General features: G+C 39.9%; 4 protein-coding genes across 4 annotated transcripts; 1 reads left to right on the top strand and 3 right to left on the bottom strand.

Annotated features, from left to right (window-relative positions):
- Positions 1-517: 517 nt before the first annotated feature.
- Positions 518-2,294, top strand: LOC130506837 (ubiquitin-conjugating enzyme E2 variant 1A). Its single transcript, XM_057001530.1, has 5 exons — positions 518-707; positions 884-1,023; positions 1,654-1,779; positions 1,854-1,980; positions 2,055-2,294. The coding sequence occupies exons 1-5, from the start codon at positions 680-682 to the stop codon at positions 2,108-2,110; spliced, it is 477 nt and encodes a 158-aa protein (XP_056857510.1). The 5' UTR covers positions 518-679; the 3' UTR covers positions 2,111-2,294.
- Positions 2,295-2,390: 96 nt separating this feature from the next.
- Positions 2,391-3,922, bottom strand: LOC130506838 (dynein light chain 1, cytoplasmic-like). Its single transcript, XM_057001531.1, has 2 exons — positions 3,503-3,922; positions 2,391-2,689 (listed from the first exon to the last, which is right to left on the bottom strand). The coding sequence occupies exons 1-2, from the start codon at positions 3,740-3,742 to the stop codon at positions 2,531-2,533; spliced, it is 399 nt and encodes a 132-aa protein (XP_056857511.1). The 5' UTR covers positions 3,743-3,922; the 3' UTR covers positions 2,391-2,530.
- Positions 3,923-4,129: 207 nt separating this feature from the next.
- LOC130506835 (probable phosphoglucomutase, cytoplasmic 1) lies at positions 4,130-8,470 on the bottom strand. The gene is made up of 18 exons (XM_057001528.1): positions 8,244-8,470; positions 7,650-7,731; positions 7,496-7,551; positions 7,191-7,304; positions 7,033-7,095; positions 6,780-6,899; positions 6,585-6,685; positions 6,426-6,485; positions 6,224-6,323; positions 5,972-6,129; positions 5,797-5,892; positions 5,624-5,687; positions 5,459-5,540; positions 5,196-5,374; positions 5,033-5,109; positions 4,800-4,932; positions 4,543-4,659; positions 4,130-4,454 (listed from the first exon to the last, which is right to left on the bottom strand). The coding sequence occupies exons 1-18, from the start codon at positions 8,319-8,321 to the stop codon at positions 4,383-4,385; spliced, it is 1,752 nt and encodes a 583-aa protein (XP_056857508.1). The 5' UTR covers positions 8,322-8,470; the 3' UTR covers positions 4,130-4,382.
- Positions 8,471-8,527: 57 nt separating this feature from the next.
- On the bottom strand, positions 8,528-9,991 carry LOC130506836 (U-box domain-containing protein 39-like). The gene is made up of 4 exons (XM_057001529.1): positions 9,914-9,991; positions 9,590-9,630; positions 9,311-9,501; positions 8,528-9,236 (listed from the first exon to the last, which is right to left on the bottom strand). Exons 1-4 carry the CDS (start codon positions 9,923-9,925, stop codon positions 8,611-8,613), a joined length of 870 nt encoding a protein of 289 aa, XP_056857509.1. The 5' UTR covers positions 9,926-9,991; the 3' UTR covers positions 8,528-8,610.
- Positions 9,992-10,054: the final 63 nt, after the last annotated feature.

The following is a 10,054-nucleotide window of genomic DNA, read 5'->3' as shown; positions in this document are numbered from 1 at the left end:
GAAATAAGTATATGGTTTGGAAACACTGATAGTAGTATAAAAAAATAAGTATATTGTTTGGAAACATGGATAATAGTATAAAGAAAGGAACATTAGTGATTAAATGTATGTTTAACTATAAAGTATAAAGATGTATTTAATTTAAAAATTTACAAAATAAATGTTAGGTCCAATAGAATGTTTCTGTTTTAATAAGATAGATGCAATTACACATTCCATTAATACTTTCTATCAAATAAAGTATTTGGTAAATAATGGAGTGAGTACATAACTACATATGGCATCTCAACTAACCAAAATTAAATTAATTGTAATATAATATTTTCTTTGTCAAAAAGAAAAATTAAAAAGAGAATTTTTAGAAATCGTGGAATATTTTGTACAATAGTAGTAAATTGATCTGCTTTTTGGATTCAACTTTAAAAAAAAAAAAGTTTGAGAAATAGCCAACACCCAAATTACTTACTTAAAATATATTTTAATATTCCCCCACATTAATGATTGAAGTTGATAAAAAAGCATCTGCATCATTTTGCTTCCAATCCTTATGGTGAACAGTCTCCCTCTCTCTCTCTATCCACCTTCTCTCTCTCTTTAGCTATTGATTGTTGATTTCTCTCTCACACACACACACACCTAACCTTATCATTTCACCTGAAACTCTTGCACGATCCAGACCATGACTACGGAGGAAGCTAAGGTCGTCGGTAAGTCCCTTCAATCTCTCCCATTCAATCCCTCTCGTCAATTTGATTTTCGGATCTAGGGTTTCCGTATCGGCACGATTCGAACAGAATGTGACCGGATCCACGTTCTCCGATTTTAAGAATCTGGTGTAGGATTTGATTTGATTGATGAATCTGCCTTTGGTGTTTTGGTGTAGTGCCGAGGAACTTTAGATTGTTGGAGGAGCTAGAGAGAGGTGAGAAAGGGATCGGAGATGGTACGGTAAGCTATGGAATGGACGATGCTGATGATATCTATATGCAGTCCTGGACTGGCACCATTCTCGGCCCTCACAATGTATTGTTCCCAATATTCTCTCTGTGTTTGATTGTTTGTTTAAAGATGCAAAGTTGAACACTTTTGTCTCTGTCTCTGCGTTTGATTGATTAAAGATGCAATTTTTAAACACTTTTTTGGGAGAGGATTGGTAGGTAGAGTAAGGCTCATGTTGATCACAGTTTTTAGTCTTCTTCTACTTTTTGTCCCTATGTTTTGGGGTTATATCTCTGTGCCCTAAAGTAATTAGCTTTTCTTCGAAATGATCCATTACTTTAAGCTGCATCGTCTGAGATTGTTTTGCTCCAAATGCTCTTTAGCTACATTTTCATGACCACTATTGATTAGCGGTGGACAAAGGGAAAAAAAATGGTTTCTGCTTTTGGGTTTTGATGATGTTGATCATAATTTGGATGCTTAAGAGCCTTCTTTTGCCTCTTGTCCACCCCTACGTGGGGCTTCTAGTTGAAATGATCTATAAGTTTTGGATATGTTGCTTTACTACAAATGGTCTTTGGCTACATTTCTTGACCATTATTGAGTAAAATGCTTAGCACAAGAAAGAAAATTGCTTGCTGTATGTATGCTTATGGGTTTTGGTTTTTGAGAAGATTAATGGTGTTTGTTTGCTTGGTGATGAACGAATAACAGACTGCATACGAAGGGAAAATCTTCCAGCTGAAGCTCTTCTGTGGCAAGGAATACCCTGAAAGTCCACCAACTGTCAGGTTCCAGACCCGGATCAACATGGCTTGTGTCAACCCCGAAACTGGAGTCGTAAGCTCTCTCACTTCATTCATTCACTGATATCCTTGGTGTTATATGTATAACAACTTAAATGTATGATTCAGGTTGAACCGAGCCTCTTCCCTATGCTCGCAAACTGGAGGCGAGAATACACAATGGAGGACATTCTGATTAAGCTGAAAAAAGAAATGATGACTTCCCATAACCGCAAGCTAGCTCAACCCCCGGAAGGTAATTTCTGTAACACGGTTTTATGATAAAGTCTTGGAACCATCAGGCTTCTAATCGAAGTCTTGTTTCTCCAGGTACCGAGGAAGCTAGGGCGGATCCAAAGGGACCAGCTAAATGTTGTGTGATGTGAAGAGAGAGAGAGAGAGAAGTTGGAGGGAACCGCGGTCAATTTGTATTAATAGAAGGGATAATGTATATATAAAAACATCATTTGAAGCTTTTGAAATTTGCCTACGACTTGAATGTTATACACTGTTGTTTCAGATTCTATAATATATGTCCACCAAAAATAGGTGATTATGACCCCTAATAAACCTCCTCTTCTTTCTTTGCTTAGTTTGTAATTTTGTGGATGAGTTCTTACAATAACTTACTCAGTACCAGAAAAGAGAAGTTTCTAAAGAACATACTTATCAAAGTTCATTTGTAATTACACAACACGAATCACAAACCTATTCTTCATTTGCATCAAAGATTTTGTCTAGGATATTGATTAACACATCAAACTTGAAAATAAATAGCGTGAATAAATAATACATGATCAACATTCTCATTGGTGATCTAAAGGTTCCACAGCAGTCTTGAATAGAAGAACATAAACCTTGTCGATCTGGAAATATATGAATCCTCCAACGGAATGAGTCACGTATGAACCAAAGCTGGTCCCAACAATGCAGTGCCATGCAGGGCCATATGCAGAATCGAAGTCCTGCAATGGTAAGAACAGACAGGAACTTTTGTTTCATGAGTAGAGCAAAAGTAAAGCGTATATACATCTGATACATTTGAACAAAATCTCAAGTTGGAAGAAAACGAAGAGATAAGAGAGAACCACAAGAAAGGTACAAGTCATAACAATAGAAACTGACTCGGACACCAATCATTAGAGCTAAGAACGGTACCGACTTCAGAGAGTAGTAAACACTGATACAAACAGAAAGCGACTCTGCTAACAGATAAGAACACTGATTTTTATTTCTTTTTAATACTTAAACCACTTTGTGAAACCAATCTAAACCCTCTCTTCTTCCACTAAGATCACTAAGAGTTTGCAACTTTCATAATGCCTTCTACTACCTCTATTCAAATATGCGGAATTGAGGAACTTCACAAATTCAAAAGTAAACACCTGAGCCATGTACAATCACATGGGGACATTAAACAGCAGAGAAACAAGTCATGGCTCTAAAGTCAGCTCAAACAACCATCTCAATAAGCAGGCAGTAAAGAACATCCAGTTTCCAAGACTTATATCACAAAGAGATGCATACTATCATCATCATCCTCGCAATAAGCCAAGTTAAGTGGACTAACAAAAGCTACTACAAACGGAAAACACAACAATGGAACAAAAATGAATGCAACCTAACGAGACCAGAGTTCACAGAAAGAATGCGAATTGAGACGTAGCCCTAGTACCCAAATAGAATTAGCTAGCGCACACTACTTGATTCTGTGTCAACACTAACTCCACAGTACCTGATGCGAATAAAGATGCGAATTTTGAAGTAAAAGATGTAACCTTTTTAAGGGCGAGAGCGAGTCGTTTGTTGTCGGCCTTTCCAGGAGTAGCATTCAAGAGCTCACGGGACAAACTGAAGGCCCTCTTTTGCACTGACAGAGGCATGTCGGAAGCTCGAACTCGGACATTGAACTCGTCTTTCTGCTCCTGCTCCTGCTCCTCTTTAGCCTTCTTCTTCTGCTGTATCAAGCTGTTCAAGAACTTGCTTCTTCTCTCTAGTTCCAGCTCAACTCCTTCCATGTTTCTCGCTCTCACTCACACCACTCAGCTAGGGTCTCGTTTGGCTCCTATTAGTCGGAAAAAACAAAGCTAGCGAGTACTTAATTAGTTCGGTAACTGTTTACGAGGGAACGGCATCTGTTCGACAAAAATGTCTGTGAGAGAGAGAGTGAGAGAGGCCCATTGATGTAATGTGCAACCAAGAAGGCCTAACCATTTTATATAACTAGCTGAATTAACTCAGATTATTTGTTTTAAATTGTGTGGCACAAAACAACGAAAGATTGTGTTGTTGTATTTATTCTTCTTGGTTACATCATGTAAATTCAACTTTCCGACTTGGAGGCTAACCTCAACATGTTGAGGTCTCAGTAAAGTTTATGTAAATAGATTAAACTTGCAATAACGTTTGTGTATAACAAAATCTTATATCATGTAGTAATAGATGTAAAACAAGAGAGAACAAAACCGAGAAAGACAAAATCCATACACGTATAAAGCTCTTCACGATAATTCAGGAACTCGGCAAGCAGGATTGTTCAAGATTCCGAAAAGAAAATATGAAGTTATCAAGAGACATTATTATTTCACACAGTGAGAGAACAGAAAGTGTATCCCGTTAGACGCAGACAGAAGTGTATGATTTGGGTTCGTTGCCTTCTTAGGTTATGACGGTGGGGGCTGATCGGCCCGTGAACTCCTCCATCTTGGACAGCTTCAGAGCTATGTCAACCTGTCAATCACAACACATCAAAACAACAACGAGAGCAAACCCCTTTTGGTTTTAGTTTATGGAGGGATATTTGAAAAGGTTTTCTGACCAGAGGAGACAGAGCTTCCTGGGACTCTCGTCCTATTTTAGAAGCATCCTTCTCGTACTGTTCAATGTAGAGTCTGATGGTTGCTCCTTCCGAGCCAGTTCCAGACAGACGGAAAACCTTCATTTTATTTTAGATAGAACAAGTCAGGAATAATCAAATGTTAAACATGTGTTGTATTATGACTATCTCTTCCTTTGTTCTTAGCTGATACGCCTAAAGAGACCCGAAACCGAAGAAAAAAAAAAGATGGGACTTACAAGTCGTGATCCATCCTCAAACAGGTAACGGATTCCCTGGTGCTTTGAGATAGATCCGTCAACTGGATCTTTGTACTCGAACTCATCCGCACTGGAGACATTCGCCACGTCCGAGCGGATTCCTTTCACAATCCTGAATCAAATCAAAAGAGAGGAATAGATTAGAAAGGAATAATACAGAGTACCAAACTGATGAGTGTGAAGGTATGTAGAGAAGTGGAAGCGTGCGTTACTTGTTGACTTCAGGAATTGAAGATTGCAATTTGACCAAATGCTCCATCAGCTCCTTAGCTTTACCTGCGTCCACATTCTTTGGGGACACATTTCAAGATATCACAAAAGGGTTTTTGCTGTTTGTTCCGCATAATACAATCATTAAACTAAGCAACTTGTTACCTCGTAGTCGTAACGAGTGTAGTAGTGACGGCCATAGGTAGCCCAGTGCTGGCGGACAATGTCTTCAACCATCACCAGTTTAGTGTCACCGTCAATGCTATCCTTGTTCTTGTGAGCCAGTATGGACATCCACGCAAGAACTGCCCATATCCCATCTTTCTCACGGATATGATCGGAGCCTGTGAAACATCTTTTTTCAGAACCGTACAGATTTTGTTTTTGAAGTTATTTACAGACGTGTGAGTGTGGAAATAGAAACTAACCAGTTCCAAAACTTTCTTCCCCACAGACGGAACACATCCCGGCATCCATCAGATTACCAAAAAACTTCCAGCCTGTTGGAACCTGATATGTGATTTTATCAGAGATGTTATCAAATTTACAGTGTTCCGAGGAAAGCTATATAGAGGTTGCATGTTGATACATACCTCAAAGAACTTCAAATTCAAGCTTTTTGCAACGACATCTAGAGCAGCTGAGGTCGGCATGCTCCTAAAATAAGTAGTGCAAGTTGAATATTACGCGGCAAAGGTATATTAAAAGGGTTGTGTACACATAAATCAGGTAGAAGTAAAAAAAAAGACGTCTGCATGTATAATACCTTGCAACACCTTTCAAACCAGAGCTGAAGTACGGTATGGCTCCAATGGCATTTGCAGCAATTATGGCAACTGAATCCGAAGGAGTTACAAAGAACCTACAAAAAAAAGAGATACAATTATTACTTTGTAAACCCGTTCCAAGTATGCATGTATCTAAGAGCATTAGTATGCTACCTTTTACCAAGGATCATGTTACGGTCTGCATCACCGTCAGCAGCGGCACCAAACTCTGGAGGTTCAACTCCAGTGTCGGATTTACCTAGTCCCATTCGTGCCACAAGCTCCTTAGCATAGGTCAGATTGGGATCCGGATGGCCTCCTCCAAAGTCCTCCTAAAAATGTTGTATTGTGGTGAATGGTGAGGTTGGATGTCTATTTGTAATCATTTAAGGAAATAGTATTTCTTGGTTAGAAAAAAAACAAGACCTTGGGTACGCAGTTCAACAAGGCACTTTCTTGCGCACCGAGTTCTTCCACAAAGATGCGATGTGCATAGGCCCCAGCAACGCCGTGTAAGGCATCATAGCTTCATAAAATAAAGCAAAATATTAACATTAAACCGATGGAATATATGTCAGCAAACTTAGCTCAAATGTAAGAGTTTGAGGAACTAAACTAAACTGCATACCAGAACGTAAATTTTGGAGATGAAAGCAACTTCCGGATGGATTCGAAGTCAAAGATTGACCTTAAGGAAGCAAGAAAATATTTTTAGAAAAAAACATAGAGATACCATAAACTCGGGAGCATATTCTGGAATCATGCTCTCAAATTGAGTGAGACTCACTTCATTAGTTTAACGTAGTCATCTGCGGAATCAAAAACTTCAACATCAAATTTTCCTTCAGGACCCTCAAAACTGGTTACACCAACTGCAGAAATATCAACCTGTTGCATTTACAAACAGAGACCAGATCAACGTTGAATGAAACAAAATACAGAGAATGGAAAAAATGTTGTACTGAGAGGAATGTTTAGATACATTGGGTAGATCTGCTGCTATTGGGTACTCCTTGATTGTTTTAGTGTTCTCGTAAATCTTATCAGTGATTGATTCAGGAGCAGGCCCTCCGTTTTCCATATTGTATTTGATTCCAAAATCCTGTATAAGAGGCAGGGAGTCAACGATTAGTCTTATCGAGTTAGATATATAATTAACTAATATGAGACAATAGATGAATACAGGACAAGCAGCTAAACAAAAAGGGGCAGAGCACAATAGAGACAGAACGCACCTCAGTAGGGCCACCAGGGTTGTGACTTGCTGTTAAGATAAATGCTCCAGTTGCTTTCGATCCCTGTAACCAGAGACTGGAGTAAGTCTCTCAACACAGTTTACACTCATACATTCAAATATCACTACAAAGATGACGTTAAGAGAAAGAAATCTCACATCAGCCCCTGATCTTTCACGAATCACAGCTGATACAGCAGGGGTTGACATCAGAGTGTTTTTACCAACCCACACACGTCGTACACCATTAGCTGCTGCCATCTTAATTATGATCTGTCCAGATAGAAAAAAAAAAAAATTTGAATGAGAAGCTCGAAACACTCGTCATCTGAAATAGCAGGCACCAGATAAACAGTTGCAGACTTAGCCAACTTATAGAGATCCTCTTCATATGTGAAGTACGGAATACACTGATTACACACTCAGCCAGATTAAGAAGACAAAAGAAATCACATTGCATTTACCTGAACAGCATCCTTTGAGTAATAACGACCATCACCAGAGACCACGAGCGTGGCACCTGCACAGATAAACAAAAAAAAAATCATTAACTTTTAGAAACAAGAAGATATCTGCCTAAGAACTGTATATCTAACGAGAAGAAAAAGAAAATCTCACCTTTGACTTTCTCAGGAGTAAGAGCATTAAACGTTGCTTGCACAAAATTCTCCAGGTAATTAGGTTGCTTGAACACTTTCACCTACACAAACCACAATACCAATGAGAGACAACCAAAAGATGCTAAGCTTGATCATATCTGCAGTGACTGACTAGACCAAACAATGGAGAGTGGATTCATATATTTAAGTTGGTTATCCAATCCAAAGATCTTTCAATACTCAACAGAGATCTGAATCACATATATAATAACGCTCTTTCTCTAGTTTCAGCATTCATGAGAAAGATTATACACAGATCAAATCTACACCATGCCACATCAACGCAAACACGTAACCGTCAAGCTCTATATGTTAAAACATTCATCCCAATTATATATACTCAAATCAAAAGGTAATAACCGATCCAGAAACGAAGAAGATCTGCACAGTTTTTGATCATTTACGCATCTGCATAATCATATGGATCATCAATGCATGGATACAAATCGAAATGAAATGCGCCTATATGATTGATCTCACTTAAAACTCTATACAGATCGGATCGAGCTCGATTTCGGTTTCGATTTACAGAGGGAGATTTGGATCGACGAACCTTCTTACGGAGACCAGAGGTTCCGGGTTTCTGGCCATCGATAGGGGATGTTGAGACGAGGGTAACTTTGAAAGCCATATCCGTTTAAGAGATTCGGAATTGGATTTGAGCCTGTGTTGAAGAGGGAATGAGAAAGAGAAGAGAGTGTGATGATAAACGCTGTGTGTAGAGAGAGAGTTTGCTTAAACTAGACGAGACCGCGACACGTGTGGCTCAGCGTTTTTTTCACGTTATGTGGAACGTGTCTCTTGTCTTTTTTAACCTTTTTACTGACAGCAATACGATAATGAGGCAATTATTCTCATATTTGAATAGACTTTTAAGTAACACAGAGACCGCTCTGATTCAAGAAGAACACAACTCACTCTCAAACAGGCAAATCTCTAAGTAACCTCAAAGCTTTCTCCCACTGTGGTCTCTGAGACATAACGATCCGTCTCAACACAGGCACAGCTCCTGCTCTCATAATAGCCGGATGGTTCTCACTGTCCATGCTCAAGTTATACAACACTGACAAACTCGCCTCCACACACCGCTCGTTCCTCTCCTCTAAAAGCTTCACCAGCGGCTCGATCCCTCCGTGCGAAGCGAGAGCTTGCGTCGACTCCGGAACTCCCTCCGAGACTATCTTGTTCAGTTCCAAAACCGCTGCTTCTTTCGCCTCTGGACTCGAGGAGAAGCTCATTTGTTCCACCAGGCTCGGGATCGTCTTGTAGAGAGTCACCTCAACGCTGATCGGTTTGCTGAGAGATGGAGAGAGAGAGGTGAGTTTGACGAGACAAGAGGCGACCCAGTCTTTGTAGTGTAGAGGGAGGTTCGATCTCAGGATCTTCCTCAGCGGTTCCTCGAAGCGCGTCGTCGTGTCCACTGTTTTGCGAAACGACTCGGAGTCGAGGAGTTTTGTGAGTAGTCTCGAAGCGGATGAGATCGTCAGACCAGCTTCTTCTAGCTTGAGCAAGTGTTTCTCTAACTCCTCAGCTTCATCCTCAGGTTCTGCATTTTGATCAAAAAAAAAACTCTTCATATGTTGTTGTTTGTTATAAAGTGTTTGTATTAAAAGGACGTACCATCAAGGACGTTCTGATGGAGAGCAACGTCAAGAACAGCTGTGATGTCCTCGGAGATGATCGTGTCCATGGTTGGATCAATGACCGTACCAAACTCGATGACGGAGATTGCCTTTCTTAGAAGGTTAGGAGAGGCTGTTTTAGCAATTTGGACGAGGCGAGAGATAACAGCAGCGTCCAGAGCTTCCTTTCTATTTATTAAAACAGGTACTGAGCATTTGATACTTACTAAAAACAGCAAAACAGAACGAGCTGAGAGAGAGAGAGAAGAAGACAGACCTGGAGTCTGCTTTTGATCCGTTCACAGGTCCTTCATAGAACTGCATATAAGAGAAAACAGTTTAAGCCAATTGAGAAAGAATGAGACAATAGTGCTGTTCATTTGGTTGCCGCAGGTTCTGGTATCCGCAGCTGCGGCTGCATCTGCGACTGCGTCTATTCATTTGGTTGTTGTTCGTTTCACAGACGCAGACTCAGCCGCGGCGGTTAGACTCAGGACTCGGCGTCAATCAAAGAAACAAGATTTTTGAAAATTATTGCCGCAAGTACCTGCGGCAACCAAACTAACAGCACTAGTTAACACATGGAGAATAATAAACACACCTTGGATTCCATTTCCTTGCTAGGATCTAAAATGTGAGCAAGAACATCCAGAATCTGCAACGCAGTGTTCACTAACGATTAGACAAAGATATCAAAAAAAAAAACGAAGGAGGGAAAAAAAGAAAAAAACGAAGCCAGACC

This window comes from Raphanus sativus, unplaced genomic scaffold (assembly GCF_000801105.2).
Source record: "Raphanus sativus cultivar WK10039 unplaced genomic scaffold, ASM80110v3 Scaffold3714, whole genome shotgun sequence".
Taxonomy (NCBI): Eukaryota; Viridiplantae; Streptophyta; class Magnoliopsida; order Brassicales; family Brassicaceae; genus Raphanus; species Raphanus sativus.
Note: the sequence above shows the minus strand (reverse complement) of the source record. Positions and strands in the feature narration are given on the sequence as shown.